Raw genomic sequence first — 19,129 nt, forward strand, 5'->3', positions numbered from 1 at the left:
TTTCTGTGCCTCAGAGTCTCACCTATTAAATGGAGCCAATGCAATATTTACTTTATAGGGTTCTTGTGAAATGAATTATTTAATGTATTTGACAGCCCTTAGAACAGTGGCTGGCTCGTGGTAAGTGCTCAAAAAATGTTAACTGCCATAGTTATTATCACTGTTTTATTAGAGTTATTTTATGGTTGTATTATGTCAGAAAAAAATCCTATCCCATAAAAATGTTTATTTTCTTAAATCTGTTAAGAATTAAAAGAGAATAAAAGCACATTAAAGGCTTTGTCTAATTGCATTAATTATCCCTCAGTGGTCACCAGTAAAAGAGACCAATAAAAAGGAATGTTGTTTAGTTTTCCTTTTTTTAAAAAAAATATTTTGTTTATTTTTAGAGAGGGAAGGGAGGGAGAAAGAGAGAGAGAAACATCAATGTTTGGTTGCTGGGGGTCATGGCCTGCAACCCAGGCATGTACCCTGATTGGGAATCGAACCTGCGACACTTTGGTTCGCAGCCCGCACTCAATCCACTGAGCTACGCTAGCCAGGGCTTAGTTTTCCTAATAGCCATTTTGGTTTCATAGACCAGTGTGTTTTCACTGTCTAAATTCTGTGATACAAACTTCAGAGGGACTCGTTCCAATTTCAGAATTAGGAAGTTCACTGTATTTTTTTCTACATAGCCTATGAGAACTATCATAAAATATAGAATGGTGGTTATAACAATGCACAATGCTGCTTAAATTGTTTTCCAGTCATCTTTTTTATATCTAGTATTTTTTTTTCTAACAGAAGAACTCCCTTCCCCACCTCTAGTATATCCATCTTCTGGGGAATGAGCTTTTTCACACAGGAAAAAGGACTTAATTTCACGCCTTGGTTTATGGTATCACTTGACCATAATTTCTCCCTTTCAGTGCACAAAATCATTTTGTGTAATAATCAATGCCAGACAGTATGAGTTCAAAGAAAGATAGAAAAAGATATATTTAGCTTAAATTGATGGAGAAAAATTTGAAAGGAAGCAATTGGTTACAGGCTACAGATAGTAAATTGGAAGGATTTTCATGACATTAGAGAGGAAGATTACTGGCAGCAGACAGAAATGATGTGCCCAGTTGTGTGTGGTGGTTGTTAGTAAGAACACTAATTTATCACCTGTGGAACAGGTGCCATTATTGCGTATCCAAATAAAGGCCTTGGGTCACTTAATGAAAGAGCAGTAATGGCTGAGTCGGAGGCTCCCAGAGATGTTAACTTCATGGCAAAAGTGAATCTGCCACTCCTAAAAACATGCCTCTTGGATTGGTGAAGCCAGTTTAAGATGATTAACTGAGCTTTTTGGATTTGGTATCACCTTGAACATCTGTTTTCTTCCTTTACTCTGTAGTGGTGTTTCAAACATGCAGATAATAATAGAAAATCATATGGGAAACACTGATGTACTTACCACCTAGTTTTATTCAAAATGTTTTGCCATATTTGCTCTAAATGATTTTAAAAAATAAATCATTAGAGATGGATAAGGCCCCTTGCCTGCTCTCATTTCCGTTCTTTCCTATAAAGTGGTAACCATGAATTTAGTGCTTTTCTTTCTTAATGTTCTTACTTTCATATTTTGAACTCTATAATATCTCACACATGTGTTATTGTATTGTTTTGCAACTTTTGTATTTTGACCAGTTTTTAATTTCCTTAACTTTGTTACACTTAGTTTTACTCATTTGTTCTGGTTGGGCGCTATTCCGTTGTGAATAATAGCACCCAGTCTCCTGCTGGGGATCATTGAGGTTACTTCCAATTATTTCTAACTGTTCACAATGTTACAGTAAACTCTTTTGTACACTTCTCTGGAGTGTTCCAGGGTTTGTACTTGGAAGTGGAAATGCTGACTTGATTTCTAAAGTGAGAGTGATTCCTGTCAGTTAGGAGTGTTTTCCTTTCTCCACGTCCTCACCTGCCCTTGATGTAGTCAGGCATTAATGTTCTCATTCAGAGCAGGTGAAATGGTATTGTATCATGACATTTTAACTTGCATCTCCTAAATACCTGAGAGTTTAAGCGTTTTTATTATTATACTAACTATTCAGTTTTCCCTTTATAATTTCCCTAATTGTATAATTTGAGCATATTTCAAAATAATTTGATTTTTATTTGATAAAGGTAAGGCAAAATAGTCTTGTTGAAACAAATCTTGAGTTTTGACAATTATCTTTAATGCATTTACTCAGAGAGTGTAATTTATAAACATCTCAGTGACAAAGTGTGAATGTAAGAGGACAAAAACCACTGAGTAGTCAGTATGTCCTAAACTCCTTTATTTTGTTCCATGGGTGGAAACCATGTCCAGAGAAGTGGGTGCTTTGCTTATTACTTATTAGGTGGTGTTTCTCTATGTATTTGAATGCTAAGGAAGGTGCTCATTGCATTTGCTGAAGTTGTCAATAGGCAACTAGAATGATCTAGATGATGGTGTGCACAGCTTGATTTTTGGAAGAGAGGGGAGCAGATTGGGGTGGAGAGGGGAGAGAACAGATCACCAAAACACAGGTGGTTGTTGGATTTAGAGCAAATGTACAGATGCAGTGAATCATATGCCTGCACCTCAAGTGGTGAGAACAGATACTATTTGCTTGGGAAATTCCTCCTATAATTTCTAGTTCTTAGTGTAGTAAAATACATTTTCTGTTAGGGTAGAGAATCCTGTGCCTTATTTCTATCTCTAAACCTCAGTGAGTAGAAAATTTTTAGTATCTCAGACAAAATGTCACCTTAGAATCTGTTTGTAAAAATGATTAAACAAGAGAATTATTTACATGAGGAATAGGAAGTTCCCCCGAACATTATTTCTGTTTTTCTAAGTCAGATCCCCTGTCAGTGTATAAACACTGGTGGCACTGTAAATATTTGTTGTCTGTTTTTGATTGATTGAATGTCTGGGTAACCGATCCTCTGCTTTTATTTTCATTTACTGGGGCCACACCTACCTAATTACATCCTCCAGTAACATATGACCTGCGGACTTGTTCACTTAATGTCCATCTAGTGTGACATTGCCCAGATGGCCTGAGCTGTCCCACTGGCGCAGGCCCAGAGGGATGCCAGCTCCCCGTTGCTCACTGGGGAGCCCGCACCCCTGCACTGCTGGAAGTGTCTGTGAGTGACCTCTCCTCTGCCTCTTTTCCGTCACCGTTTAACCTCCAGGTTGTGCTGTTCCATTGTAGGAATCTTACCATATTGTTTTCCAGTGTCCAAGACTATGGTGGTACCGTTTGGCATGTAAATGAATAAAACCTCTGTAGGGCCTGGGTTTTTAAATCTTGACTCCCTGAAGCATTGTCTTTGAAATGAACGATTTCATATGTATTTTGGCTACCCACATCATTAGGCTAAAAAAATTCTCATCTGTATTGTCTGCCGTTTTCTTGCTGTCCCCTTTCTGTAGGACTTCTGTAACTCTGCTGTCTCCCTTCTGGAAGACTTTGACAACATAATGGTAACACCCCTGCCGTCATTCCTTTTTCTTTCTTTTTTTTTTTAAGTAAGCTTTTATAGCATTACTCTTTGAACATCAAAATGAGAAGCGGGTTGTTCTTCTATAGCTGGTAATAATTATAATCTTCATTTCACTGTTACTCACTTGTTTTATGTTTGAGACTATAACACAAATCCATGAATGCATTGACCATGTTCAGTTTAATGACATTTATTTCTGAAAGCTTTTCCCTTTGATTGCCCCATGATTTTCATCACACATGTGTATGGTAATAGAAACCAATGGACGTTCATGGCCTGGGCTTGGGAGCATAGACCAGTGTGCGCACCTTCATCTCAGTTCCAGTTCTGAACCCGACTATTCCCAAGCTCTTGCTTCTCTCTGTGGTAACTCACATCGTTAGTGGAGGAACGCATGGCATGCTGACTCATAGACCAGTGCAAGATAATGAAAACCGTGGTTATGAAACATACCCTTCTCATCACATCCCACTTACTGCCTATTCCAAAATTCTCAACAGAACACATCATTTCAGTTTTCTTTCCGGTATGGAGAATATGTCTTTTCGACCATAGATCTTGTGCATGCATGTCATAGACTTCACGTCTCCTGCTTTGCCTGGGCTAGCTAAGAATGCATGTTTTGCATTAAATTACTTATAGGTTTCTGTATCAGGTAGCCAACTTACAACATAAACCCAAGAAGCATTAGAATAAAAAAGAGCACACATCTCAGATGTGAATGTAAGTCAACTTGTTTCACTGCCAATTTAATGGGTAACATTTTCTGTATGTTGGTGAAAATATCCTTAACTGCATATTCAAGCTTTGAAAATATTTATGTTATTAAATACTTGTTATATAGGCAATTTCTTTGAGTTATTTCTGCAAAGGAAAGTTCAGAGACTTTTCCGAAAATCATTTTTTTCCTATCAATTTTTTGACACTTTGTGTTATATAGAGAGGAGGTGAGGTTTTTATTTATTTCAAACTTGAATTATACATTATCAAATTTAAAACTTTTGGAGGAAGTTTATAATTTATTGTTCAGATGATAATGTAATTCAGATAGAAAACAATTTGTATAAATCATTGATTTTAAAATATAGACAAAATATTTTGTCGAGTATTTAAAGTCAAAAGTTTCTATAATTTTCATATTCAGATTAATAGGTGTATATATGTATATCTTTGCTTTTCACCATTGTTATTTTCCTTCAGTATTCTCCATTATTAGAAATTTAATGAATGTATACATTCAACCTATCATTATGTTGATTATTTATGGACATGGTAATAGAATATATTGTATGTGTTTATTTTGTATGAGATGTGGTTATTTTGGAATGAATCCATTTGTTCCAGCAGTTAATCTTACTGTTAACTGATTCTCAACCAATTGATACCTGATACGAAAGCTTTATGCGAATCAAACATAACTGGTCAACAGGATCTCTCGCAATTACAGAGTTTTCTCTCTTGTTTGAAATCAGAATATGCTGGTATGGTGTGAAGACCGTTTCCGGCTCATGCCATGTGTTTAGCCTTGAGCAGCACTGCTCTGCACTTGCCAAGATGATACCACAAATAAAACCCTTTTTGCTAAGATGACTCATAAAACATTACCCACTGGTTTTCACTGGGTGACTTTGATTATTATTCCTAAATCAGATTCCTAAATCTTTCAGAAAGAGTCACAAAATCTGTTTTTTTAGGTAAAATTTACCTGCTTACTTGCTACCCTTAGACACTATTGAAAATTTACTAAATACGGATTTGAAAAAAATCATCACTAGTGAGTAGAGTGTGTAGAAAATGCCTGATCTTGAAATGCTGCTGATTATACTACCCACTGTCTGCTAGTTGGATGTACAACTAATGCTCCTTTAGAAAGAGATCTTCACTCAGCTTGCTCAGCTGACTGAGGGAGTGATTGCTAATGAAGAGAACAGGACTCAGAAGAATGGAAATCTTGTTTGAAGTTGATTTTTCAAAAATTTTAACTTACTAGATGCATTAACTTCAAATTATAAAAAAGGCCTTTGAGTCAACATCTCTTTGAGCTTAGACACTTATTTTGTCTGATTTTATAAAGGCCAGGAAAATGCATCAGTATTGAACAGCGTGGCCTCTTTTAGAAGTTTTTAGAAAGTGGAAATTTTTGAAAATGTAATGGATTTATATTTCTTACATAGAAGCAAGCAAGCGCAAAGCAAAGTACATAAAAGCAAATGAGAGAGACGATGTGTAGGAATTTACCGCAGGCAGCAATGTAGGGTGGGTCTGTGTAATTATCGGAATCTCCCAGTTGGCTGTGGCTCATTCTGTCAGCACATGTTAGTGGGGTGCCAGAGCACGGGGGCAGGGCACAAACGTGTGCGTCGTCTCTCTCCATGATGTGCTCAAAGTCATGTGCACCTGGCTGGACACACATGTTTTGTCAGAATGGCCTCCTAAACTGTCCTTTGCACCCATAAAGACGTGAAGTTAATGTTGCCTCTGCTTGTTTCAGTTAAACAGAATAAAGGAGGGGAAATCGAGCCAGTCTCTGGATATTTATGCAGGTAGCAGAAAGAAATCATTAGAATCATAGACACTAAAAATTAAAGTAAAAAATGAGTTTTCTTAAAAAAAAAGATAGTACTAAAAATGTAGGACAATTGGAAAGCACTTGGTAAACTGTATTTGCTTAAGAGTAAATAAAATAAAACTTTGAAGGTTTTCCAAAATAACAGACAAATGAATTATGTATAACTGAGGTGTCACTGTGTGTCCCAATTTGCCAGGCATGGTCCCACTTGACGCCTGTTGCCCTGGCCTGTCTTAGTTTGCATGATTCATCCCTTCTTGATTAAATCAGTAAAGCCATCCCCACCAATATTAACAACCTTTTACTAAATCCTAATCTGTAGTTTTTATGCTTATACTCACACTGTGACCCTTGTTGAGTATTTGTAAAATATTTCAAGTTACTAAAGAACGTTTTTTACTTATTCTTTCCCCAATGAGTTGAAATATTTATACAAATTGAAATGATTTGTTCCTGGCATTATTCTGGGAAAAGCCAGAGAACAGTACGAGGCCATTTCAGTTTAGTAGAAGAGTTTGGGGTATTTTTTCAAAGTAATTCAGGGCAACATACAATAATGAAGCTACTCACAGAGCACTTGGATAGCGCTAGCCAACTTGGGTGTTTGGGATTTCCTCAGGGAGGATGTTGCAGATCAGAAGTATTACTGTACGGAAGTAGGTAGTGGGAGGGAACCCAAAATGATCACAGATAGTTAACCCTTAGACAAAAATGGTTGACTGAGAATGCATGAATTTAGAGTGCAAAAATGAAATTATGATCCTTTTCTCCTTCCTTTGAAGTTATATTGCTTTTTCCTTGAATGTGGTTTTTAATGTAGCATAGTTTTTAATTCATATTTTTTAATCTCCACAATGTCAACCATTATTTATCAATAAAAGTGCAGTCCAGTAACTCAGATACTTATTAGTATTCTAGTTTTCCCCCACATGTAAGTCATAGTTTGTTTCATACGTTTTTCAACAAGCAGAGAGGAGTAAAGAGTCAGAAAGGTCTGCTGCACGAATCAGCATACCGCTGTCGCACTTGGGTCTCATGTCCCTTCAAGCCCAAGCACAGCTTGGGTCTTGCAGACGATGTATGGATTTCAAGATTCTAACTCACATATAAATACCTCATTTTTCTTCATTTCTATCCAAGTGATAATATACACATATTTGTCTCCACAAAGAAGCACAACAGTATGCTTCAGGGACCTCATGCGATGCTGTCAGGAAGCACTGATTTTAGGAATGGCATTTAAATATCTTGTTGATTTAATGACTCCTTGTCATAGTGTTTGGAAAATCAAATGCCATTTGGGTACTTGGGCAGTAGTTGTAGCCTCCCTGTGGCCACACTGCCATGGCACAGGTTCTCATACTGGGGTTTGGGGCAGCTTTTCCTAGACACAGGCAAATGGAGGAATAATTGCACTTAGATTAATCAGCTAAAGATGGGGGTATCTTTATGGTACCCTGTTTTCAAAAGTGAGATTCTTGTTGAAGCTGTTACATATAGATTCCATGATAGATACTCTCAGAAATCGATACTTGCTTTGTGAATGCATAGGTAGTCACCCTAAGAGAGGCTGAAATTCTTAAATGCCCCAGCTGATTTTATGGAGGGATCAGAGAAAGAGCTTTATTGTCTGATGTATACATTTTATTTCAACATTTTTAATGTCTTCATAGAGAGTCTCCATTTGGTTATTCATTGGAGTGAGCTTAAGAGGGCATATGCCCCTAAATAATAAGCACCAAATGGGGTTTTAAATATATTCATCCTTAATATGGTATGTAGAAGCATCTTGTCATAATGGACAGAGCCCTAGACTTTGGAGTCAGACTCACCTGATTTCACATAGCGGCTCAGCCAGGTGCAGTTGCGTGAACTTGCTGAGAGCTGCTTAAGCTCTTTGAGCCTAGCGTTTCCTCGCTGAACAAAATGGGGACGATGCTCCCTCCCTGCGGAGTTCCTGTCAGAAAATGGGAATAAGAAGCAGCAGCCCAGTTCCTGGCATATAATAGATGTTTCATAAATCTTAAGCTAAATGTTTATCACTTTCTCTCTGTCAGAAATAACTATCCTGGTTTCTAAGAGCATGTAAGCACTTTAAATAATGAGGACATCTATTATGTAAAACAACAGTAAAATATGCTAGGATAAACCCCACTCTTTTAAATTGGTAGGTCCAAAAAAAACATAGGGATGGGCAGAAGCTAGACTCACCCTCTGGTTATTACTGCAAACTTCCAAGAAGAAGCTTCTGATGCTGAACGTAAACCACATACTGCTTTTAAGAGTATATTTCTTTTCCTAAGGCCAAAATATTAAATTAAGGTTGTAGAACAGATGTTAATTGGTTTTATTTTATATTGTAGTTGGTTAGAATTGTATTTGCTATTAATAAATTTTAATGGATTATATTTTGATTATTAAAGTCATGGGAGATACCAAGTTCATTCATTGAATACATGGCTAAGTAGACATATTTTAGGTCACTATAAAGACACTTTATTGAAAAGTATGAAGTTTGTATATGGCATTTGTATGTACCACATGTGCTCTTTCCTTTATGGGCACAGGATGGTGGACTCTGTGGTTTCAGATTTCACAATTAGGGACTCACGACGTTTACTCTAAGGGGCACCTGTATCCTGGAGTGTACACGAACACTGTCTCGGAGCCTCTCCAGCGAGCAAACCAGTGATTATTACGGCTTGCATTTATGTCAGTACTCTGTCGTTGGGGACTTCTGTAGTCTTCTTTGAAAGACATAGTAAGTTCAGCAGCCTCTACACATGTAGCAAATTGATGAGAAATCAAATTGAATGCAGTTTGGAAACATGTAAGTTCTGTATTCACATAGTGACATTTGGTATCAGGGTCATTGGGGTCATTAATCAGGAGCTCAGATCCAATCCTTGCTGTTATGATCAAGAGTTCCTCGGCTTTGTTTTCCAGGGCCAGCCGGGGGACCAGGCTGCTCTCTTTGCTGCCCAGGCACGGCCCTCCCCGCAGCTCCCGCAATATCCAGGGCTGCAGCAAGCACAGGTACCCACGTTCGCCTCATAGGTGCTGCTGGGATTTTTAATCTCTTTGTTTGAAGTGGGAAACCAAGTAAATAATGTATCTACTCCCTAATGGGGTCTAGTACTTAGTTACTCTTTCAGCATATAGATTTTAATTGACATTTCAAAAAAAAAACATGATCAATGATTGTCGAATGAGTCTCAGGATTAAAAAACACACAACATTTTAAGAAATTCCTGAATTAGAAACAAATAAATCCAAACCTCTATTAATGATGATCATAGGTACTGAAATACTTAGCAGTCCCAAAGTACTGTGTTATAATATATAATGATGTAATTCATGATTGAATTTGTCATAGTCAAAGATAGCTTCAAAGAGGAATATGGCACAGTAAGAAGATAATTGGCCTTGGAATCAGACCCTTGGCCAAATTCTTGACAACTTACTAGCTGTGTAACATTGCACAAGTTACCGTGAGTCTTGGTTCCCATCTCAGTAAAACAGAGGGGGACGTTGTGAGTATTGAAGACCATCTCTAGCCTGTGACAACCCGTAGAACGACCCCGTGCTGCACCAGATACACAGCAGCTCCTCAACAAATGGTGGCCTTGCCTTAGTATAATGTAAACCTGGAGCTCCTTTTTTCTAATAATTTTGTTCAGCATCCTTATACTTTTATCCTATCCCTCCCATAATCAGGAGCATGGATGTTGGCAACACTGAAAGTGTGGCTAACAATTCATGCTGTGTCCACAGCAGAAAGCAGGGTGAGACCAGCCTTCACGAGCACTGAGCCCTACCGCCCGGCTCCGTTCACACAGCCTGTGCAAGTCCACTGTGCGTTACTCTGTCTTCCAAGTCAGAGCCGCTGCACTGCGTGAAGATGTGGTGCTGTCAGGGTTCGAACAGTGGTCCTTTTCTACTCTAATCAGCATTCTATTCTATAAAGTGTAGGTAGTGATCTAGTAGAACCTCAGGTTTTTCATTTACATTGGTTGTCAAGATTTAGAGAAACAGTCATGTTATGTTAATACCACATAGGAAAGTTAAGTGTTCAGGTGATGGGTACAGTGCTGGAAGGTGCTACGTCCCAACCAGGACTAGAGGGTATTGAATAGTCTTCAGGTCCATCCTTATTCTGGTAAAGGTATTAATTGTGTGTTGGCTTGTTTTTAATAACTGGTTAGTTACCAGAGACACATTGATCAGATTCAAGGAGGTATAGTCACATCCCAGGAAAGGGTATGCCATTACTTTTATTTACATGAGTGGGGGTAGTTTTCCTGGGTAATTTTGGAAATGACATTAATGATGCTCAGGATCCGTTGAACACCAACGCTGACTGTGCATGAAAGCTATGGATGATCATCTGCAAGGAAACACGCTCTCCCTTCAAAACAAGCAGCTGACCTTAAGACTAATCTCTTAACCAAATGGGGGTTCTTTTTCTCTTCTTTTCTTTTTCTTAAGTTGCATTTTCTGATAAATCATTATATAATTAGTTCATTCTTTAGCTTTCTGGTTAGCCTGTCTGCCTCCATGACAGTCCTCTTCATATTTTGAGTCATAAGAACATTTGAGAATAGTGGATTTGAGGAGACTCCTCCTGGGTTTGTTTATCTGCATATATCAGCATCTTAGCAACAGGAAAGCAGGTGGTAAATTAAGACACTGACTTTGTTCCTTGTGCCTGCCTGCAGACCATGCCCCAGGGCTATACAATGTACGGAACACAGATGCCTTTGCAGCAGAGCCCGCAGCAGCAGGCTGGCAGCATGGTCCTGTCTCCCAGCTATAACTCCAGAACCTATCCGGCCGCACACTCCAACCCGGCGCTGATGGAGAGACTCAGACAGATGCAGCAGCCACCGAGTGGCTATGTCCAGCAACAGGCATCGCCGTACCTGCAGCCTTTGACTGGCTCTCAGAGGTGACACAGTGGCAGCAGTAGTGGGCACAGTTCTTTATTATGCTTCTTCAAGGGCACAGCACTTTATATTGTTTTTTATGAACTTGCATATTTGTATTATGTCATCTTATTTGTATGAGTACTCAGAAGTTCAAAATAAGCAGTGGCTCATCTCATTTATTTCATTCAAGACCCCTATGTTTTGATCCACATCTTCCATAATATGGGTATAACAGATGATACCATGTGTTAGCTCTAGAGTTCTTTCTTTTCCCCTCTTTTAAAAAGGTATTTTGTTTGCTAAATATACCTAAGTTTAAAAGAAAATAACAACATTATCATTTGAAATGCTGCCCTAGAACATGTTGATCAGAGCCACAAATTCTGTGATTGAAATACTCAGTGTACACGGTGCCTACAAGACTTTTGTAAAATCTTAATGTTTACTTTTTCCACTCCAGGGATGGTTGGCAAAGCAGGATTGTGAAAGGCTGTCATTTAGTTCTTGCTTTAATCAGATCCCTTAGACATAGCATATAACTTCATTGTACCTTGTAGGAGCCACCAGCCACATGTGGCTATTTCAGTTTAGACAAATTCAAGTTAAATTAAACACTGTGGTCCTCAGTTACATGAGTCACATTCCAAGTGGCCAGGAGCCACAAGTAAAGCCAGCAGGGTCAGCCTCGAAGATGCGGGGCCAGTGCAATCACACAGGTCGCCATGTGTAGAAGGACCCATGCTCGATTTAATACTCTTTTGTCACCCTCTTGAAATTCTAGTTTTCTATCTGGAAGCCTTGCAGTTTTATTTTACACTGAGACTCAAAATTATGTACTTAGTCCTGGTGGCCAGTGGCTGGTGGACAGCACAGCTATAGAATGTGTCGGTCATCATAGAAAGTTATATGGGATGGCACGGATCTAGAAGAATAAGTTTTGCACAAAATTTTGTGTGACGGCGGGTAGCAGCTTAGCTCCGTGGATCATCAATGGCTGCAAGTCAGTTCCAATTAATTGCTGTTTGGACAGTTGGCAGCATTGATGGTAGCACAGTTTGGGAAATAAATAAAATGGGAAAATACACATTACACTTATTATTTTTCTAATAAATGACAGCATTGCATATTGTCTAAGAATTTAAACTTTAAAGCCCCAAAGTTCTGGATTTAAATTCCACCTGTGCCTTTTGCTGTCTGAATTTCTTTGGTGAGTTATTCTCTAGCTCTGTTTTCTCAGTTTTGAAGTGGGGATAACAAAACTACTGACCTCAGAAGGCTGCTGTGGGGAGTCAGTGAAATAACACTTTCCACTCTTTGACCACAATACCTACTCTAGAATAAATGCTCAATTAATGTCACTTCCTATTGAAAGCTATTAATTTTTTAAAAGTGATTTATACATGATTGCATTTCTCCCTTAAGTAGTAAGCATGCTTTTTCTTTTTCAAGTGATCCTGTGTATCCCGGGGGGTCTAGATTATCTTAACCACTGGCCTTCATGACATTTGAATTGTACAAGTAATTATTGAACTAGTCCTTTCTCTGTGAACGTGTGTGATGTGCTTGCTGGTGGCGCTGATTAAAATGTGAGTGTATGCTTGGGCCTGAAACAAGCTGCGTTATTCTTGCCAGGCTGAATCATCAGTCCCTTCAGCAGAGCCCTCTGATGGGTGGAGGAATCGATGCAGTGCTGACGTCTACACATCCAAACCTTCCGTCAGTGCCATTGCCTCAGGACCCCATGAGGCCCAGACAGCCGCAGGTGCGACAGCAGCAGAGGCTTCTCCAGGTACGGGTTGGTAGGTGAGGTCAATACATGCTGGGTCCTCAGCAGTCACGAGAAGGAACAGGCACTTCAGACTTTAATTGCCAAGTTCCAAGGAACCCGGCATGTGTGTGTCAGTGGGACCTAAATTGGTGTTACTTAGTTTCAGCTTGTCCAGGGTGTTCCTTTCTCTATGCCCCTACCTGGTCACAGGCAGGGGGTACATTTTACAGAGCATCCTTCCCCTTTCACCAAGGTTCAAGGTAGCTGGATGGCTTTCTTTTGCTAGTGTAAGCCACACTTAGCCAGTCATTGTTTAACGAGAGGCCAGGCAATTTGAATGCAAAATTTCTTACATTGTTTAAAGAAAAGGAAAAAAAAAAGCTTTCCAGAGCTTTTATAAGGCTTCTAGAGGAGCCTTTAATCCAAAAAATTTCTGTAGCACCTCTGGTCTGATTAGGCCATGAAGTTGGTGTTATGTAAGTAGAATTATCACAGGGATGTTTGACCTTGACTCTGTTAGAATCCAGAAAGCTATTCTTTCATTATTTGAAATAAATGCTGCATCTCTTAAAGTGTTCATCCCCTTGACACATTCTTGCTTCTAACTTCCTCGCTTAAGAAATAAAGGCTATATTATGTTTACTATCCAGCATCCATTTGTCTTCATTATGCATAAGTTGATCCTATACTACTGGATCAGATATTGCCTGATGAGTCTCTAGAGCACAGGTGGCAAACACAAGGCCCGCAGGCCAAATCTGGCCCTTCACCTTGTTTTATCGCGCCTGGCACCTTGTTTCAAACCGGCGGCAGCACCAAGCTCTTGCTTACCTGTTAAGGAACAGTTACATTTACACAGTCCTAAAATTACATTCAACCCTTTGAAGGCAACCATTGAGGCTGATGTGGTCCCCTGTGAAAATGAGTTTGACACCCTGCTCTACAGTGTACCCTAATCTTACCAACAATCCAACTTGAGATGCACTGTCTTTTTATGTTTTACTAAGAAAGGAAAAAAAGGAGGACCTACCTAGGGCTGTTCTCTTAGTGTGAGGTCAGTGAGGAATAACCTGTATGGGGAGGGAGGGAACTTGCATGGCTTAACCCAGAACTAATACTTACATTTTCTTCCACTTTGAAATTTCGCAGTTTCAAATCACTGAAGAAAGTTATTACATTATTTCTTTATTTACAGGTTTCTATCTTACGTTGGTGTTTTTTAAGGCTACAAATTTTGAAAACCTTCCATATTGATTAATATGCATTTTTACCCCAATTAGCATAATATGCCTTTCTAGTAATTTTTCTCATTAACAACGCATTCTTGGCTCTGGTTCTGTTGTTCATTTGGTTAGAGCATTGTCCCAATATGCCACAATTGCAGGTATGAGCCCCAGTCAGGACACATACAAAAAGCAACCAATGAATGCATAAATAAACAGAATAACAAATCTCTCTCTCTCTCTCTCTCTCTCTCTCTCTCTCTCTCTCTCTCTCTCTCTCCCCCTCCCTCTCCCTCTCCCCTCTCTCTCTCCCCTCTTCCTCTCTCCCTCTCTCAAATCAATAAATACATTTTTTTAAAAACCACATTCCCTAGAGATAAAAGAAGTGATTTGGTTTAGAATCACACTTACTCCTTTTCTAGTGATATGTAATCAATTAATAATTATGAAGTTGGGTTGACTTTTCCTGGAAGAAGTTACGGAGAGTGAAATGGAAAGTTGGCCCCACCTTGTGATCACTGTGTTTCCAGCCCAGGCAGCACTGTTCACACTGGGAGAGGTCGTCCAGACCTCTGCTGCCTTCCACATCTGTGAGCACTGTGGCTTCGTGGGAAATGCCATCTGGCATAGTCACTCATTTACTACCTTGCCCTAAAGAAGACAAATAAATTGACAAATAGTATACAAAACAAGTTGGAAAATGCAAAAGAGGAAAAGAAGTCTGGTGCTGTCATCATCAAGATGAAGTGTTTTTCATGGAGGGAACTTGAAAGGTCATTGAGACAAACCACCTATTCATACTTTCCTCTGCATCCTCTGTGTTTCTTCTCCGGCTTGGAAGTGTTTTCCAAGAGTTAGTGTATTTGAGCCAGCTTTGTCACAGACACAAGTTATGATTTTATTCTCGTAATTTATGCCAGAACTTCCCACATCTTTGACTTCCTTTTTTTAAAAAAAAATATAAGCTTCAAGAACAACTCCTTCTCTGTTTCCTCATTCTCCTTCTCTGTCTTCATTTTCATCTTCATCTATGTTAAAAAAAAACAAACTAATCTTCAAAAGTCCACTCAGATACCGTAGGGAATGAAAGGACAACTACAGAGCTGTCCTTGCCTCACTTGGTAGTATAAGGCAGGATGAAATAGAGATGAGGCAGATGACATGGAGGGGGTTCACAGTAAGCACAGGGACTGTCCTGGGACAGTGCAAGGCAGGCAGACAGCACTGTGGCTACCGAAGGAAGAGGGTCTGGGGGTTGGAGCGGTCCCAGAGGCTCCATCGACCAGCAGATTTAGGTCTTCCCTTGAAAGAGGAACAGTGTTTGGCCAAGCAGCAAGGGAGGAGGCCCATGGATGTTATTTTTGTCGCAACAACATACTTAAATAAAAAGCATATGGGAAGAGGAGATTGGAATATTAAGCCCCTCTGTTTAAGTATGTAACCCTTTTTCTTTCTTCCTAGATGCAGCAGCCCCCACAACCCCCGCCCTCCTCGCAGCCCCAGAGCCAGACCCTCGGTCTGCAAGCGATGCAGCCCCAGCAGCCTTTGGTAAGGCCTGGTGCTTTGGGGTCAGACACGTGGGCGTTTCCTTTAAAGTCTGTTTGCTCTTTAGTGCCTCCTGATATTGTCAAAAGTTAAAATAGCCTAAATCTACCTTAGCAATTTTCCCAGATTTTTACTAGAGTGGGATTGCATTGGTGGTATAGTCAGTATATTGGTTTTCTTGGAAAGCTCTACATAACTATTTGGGGGTCAGTAGGTTGTATCATTTTTTGTCTTCAAATTTTTCCAGACATCTCAATTGACTGAAATATGTATATTCAGACACAAATACTTTTCTAAGCAATGTTAATATGATAAGTTACTACATATATGTTTAGAAGATTATCTTTCTTTGAATTTTTACTATAATCTCAAAAAAGTATGAGAGTCCTTTCTAAAATACTGTCTTGACAAATGTAAGAGAAATACTGATTTCAGCCAGTTAGCATTCGCTGCAAGAATTGCACAGTAATTTATAGCTGTGTAGCTGATTTCCCCAGCTTTGTGAACCATAGCATCAGTGACCGCCTGCGAGCATCAGCCGTTTACAACAGCCTTCCCTTCCGAGGGTGCCGCGCCCTGCTGTTTTCTTGACGCACTATTGCCTCTTTTTCTATTGACTTAAGTATATTCTAAAGAGGAACATTTTATCACTACTATCAATGGTCACATCACTTGCTACGTATTGGAAATAAGTGAAAATTGGAAAAAAAGAGCTTATTGTAGAAGTAAGTACTTACTCTGAAGGTAACTCAGCAGCATGAGCTGCGTGCAGGAGTACTGCCTAAGGGGAGCTGGCTAATGCACATCTGACAGGATGGGTGTCTCTTTTCAAGGCAGGATTTGAATGTGGATGGGTTCACGACTGGTAATGAAGAAGGAGCAGCATGGCCAGGACTGTAGTGCATTAGGAGGGAGCAGAGTAGAGTTGGGTGGTACAGGTCTGATGATGCCCGGGTAGGACTGCTGAGGGAACGTGGCCATCCGGAACGGCACATTCTGTCTGCATTTGACAAGCCTCCACCTTGTTTGGTGTGTTCTCCATTTTTAAAGAATCTAGTTGGTATGTGTGGGGGTTTTTTGCTCTGATTTTTTTAAATGTGTCTATGACTTTTACTGCAATCCACCTTCAAAATCCTTTCTGAGTAGAGCGGTATGTAAACATTCACAGACTGTCTGCTTTCTTTACCAGCACGGGTGTATTAGCAGGGATCGGCTGACTGCGCCTTACAAACATGGAAAGGAGTCCTTTGGGTGGGGTACTGCTAGCTAACTCTAACATCTCTCCTAAGAACATGATTTAACTTTGCATTTTGTAATAATTTCAAACTAACAGAAGAGTTGCAAGGATAATACAAAGTATTGCTGTAAATGATTCACCCAGGTTCACTAATTATTAACATTTTGCCACATTTTGTTTATTCTTCTCTGTCTCTACACATACACACACACACACACACACACACATTTTTCCTGATCTGTACACTTGAGTAGTTGCAGGCTCATGCCCCTTTACTCTAAATACTTGTATGTTTTTTCAGCAACAAGGATATCCTCTTACAAAAACTTGATACAGTCAAATCAATAAATCAGTAACATTAATGGAAAACTACCATCTATACATTTTTGCAAATTGTGCCAAGTTGGACCAATAATACCACCAATGTCCTTTATTGCAGATTTTTCACTGGTCCAGGGTCACACTTTGCATTTGGCTTTTATGCATGTTACCTGTCATCTTGCAGCTTTATTTTTATTTTGTCCTCATAACATTACATTAAATTTTTTTTGAGGTGCCTAGGATTTTGTAGAATGCTACCATATTTTTCAAACTGTAAGACACACTGTTTTCCAAAGTTGGGGGGAAAGGGGGGTGCGTCTTATAGTCCAAATGTAGCTTACCTGGCTTGCTGTGGGGCGGGGTGGGGGTGGCAGTGGTGGTGGAGCGGGGTCACAGGTTATTAAATATTTTACCACATTTTTTACTTCAAAATGTTTTTTCCTATTTTCCTCCTCTAAAACCTAGGTGCATCTTATGGTCCTAAAAATATGGTAGTCAATTTGATTTGTCTGTTTTCTCATGATCGGATTCAGATTATACATTTGGCAAGAATGCCACAGAGGTGACATTGTGTGTTTCTCAGTGTATCACATTAAGGCAGACACTACTGGTGATACTGCCCTTTGTGTAGGTGATCGAACAGATTTCTTAACTGTAAATTTATTGATTTTACTTTTGCAATTAACAAATAATTCATGGGGATGTTTCATATAATCTAATTGGTCTTTTCATCATTAGACTTCACCCTCCAGTGTTAGCATAAATTATTCTTGCCTAAATCTGTTTTTATATGACAAGGGAGAAAGGATGATTTACTAACTCTTTTTTTCCTGAAGCCCAACATTTGACTTTTTGAGTTTAGATGGGAAACTACTGAGAATATTTTAAATTCTTCCTCTAACTTTACTCAGGATTCTGGAGTCGTATATGGCTTCAATTAGATAGAACTTGACAATTTAATAATCAGATTTCCACTAGGTATATTAGTATAGGAGGCGGTACAAAAGCTTAAGTAGCCTTTATCTTTTGTTTCTGCATGCAGCAAAACGTTCTAGTGGTATTTTGACAAAAGACAAGAAATACAAAGTTTGTCAGGCTGACTGTTTTGGATATTTAATGGTGACCTGGCAAATCCTTAGCCTTTTTTTCTTTCTAATTTAAAACAAAGTCTTGTTTTGCTGTAATGTTAATGTTAGCAGCACAGATTATGTGAAGAGCTGGGGGAGATAGATATATAACTGTACCTTCTCAGAGATTTAATGCAAATTCATAAGTGAATACTTGACTAACAACATAAGGTATTCATTAATTTGAGAATTATAACTTTCTTAAGTGGCTAGCCACTGCTAATAAGGAAATGGTTACATAATACTTTCTTTAACCAAAAACACAAACATTACATGTAGGACTGATTTTATTGCTTTTGAGTATATACAATATATATTGTAAATTTTAGCTGTATTTTAAACCTTTGATTTATATATGTAAATAAATATCTCACATATGAAGTATGAACATATAGTGGCTCCAAATAAGGTTTATATATACATTTAACATGTATAATTAAATTTATTTACATTTAAAACATGTATTTTTACATATTTAAAATCTCTTAAGTCGCACAGATACATAACTACCATCCTAAGAATTTTACTTTTCAAAAATTTTAACTTTAATTTCTAGGTACATATTCCTATAAAATAGTTAACAATTTTAACAAAAACCTTGGATTGATATCTGCAACTAAGCAGGCACTAACAGTTTCTTCATTAGTCTTTCTCTTTGGCCTTTTATCCACTGATTATTAAACATTATTTTACTTTGTTTATAATGTGTGGGAAATATATAAAATATTAAGAGTATAAAATCAGTTTTATTCTTAGAGAATCATGCTACAAAAACACATGTGAATATTAAGTACCTAAAATATAATAGTTGTTTGGAAAGGTTAAAAAAATAAAAATTTGATTCTATCGCCAAGTTTTACAGAGCTGGGGAGGATGAGTCTTTAAACATTTAATTAGAATT

General features: G+C 38.6%; 1 protein-coding gene across 1 annotated transcript in view; it reads left to right on the forward strand.

The window, feature by feature from the left end:
- MED12L (mediator complex subunit 12L) overlaps positions 1 to 19,129 on the forward strand; it is a 316,418-nt gene that overhangs the window by 287,053 nt on the left and 10,236 nt on the right. Inside the window, exons 39-42 of the mRNA XM_045851889.1 lie at positions 9,026 to 9,115; positions 10,798 to 11,027; positions 12,640 to 12,796; positions 15,460 to 15,546. Of these exons, the coding sequence (XP_045707845.1) occupies positions 9,026 to 9,115; positions 10,798 to 11,027; positions 12,640 to 12,796; positions 15,460 to 15,546 (564 nt within the window). The remainder of the gene's footprint in view (positions 1 to 9,025; positions 9,116 to 10,797; positions 11,028 to 12,639; positions 12,797 to 15,459; positions 15,547 to 19,129) is intronic.

Source organism: Phyllostomus hastatus, unplaced genomic scaffold (assembly GCF_019186645.2).
Source record: "Phyllostomus hastatus isolate PE091 unplaced genomic scaffold, TTU_PhHast_1.1 phas_contig_86, whole genome shotgun sequence".
NCBI lineage: Eukaryota > Metazoa > Chordata > Mammalia > Chiroptera > Phyllostomidae > Phyllostomus > Phyllostomus hastatus.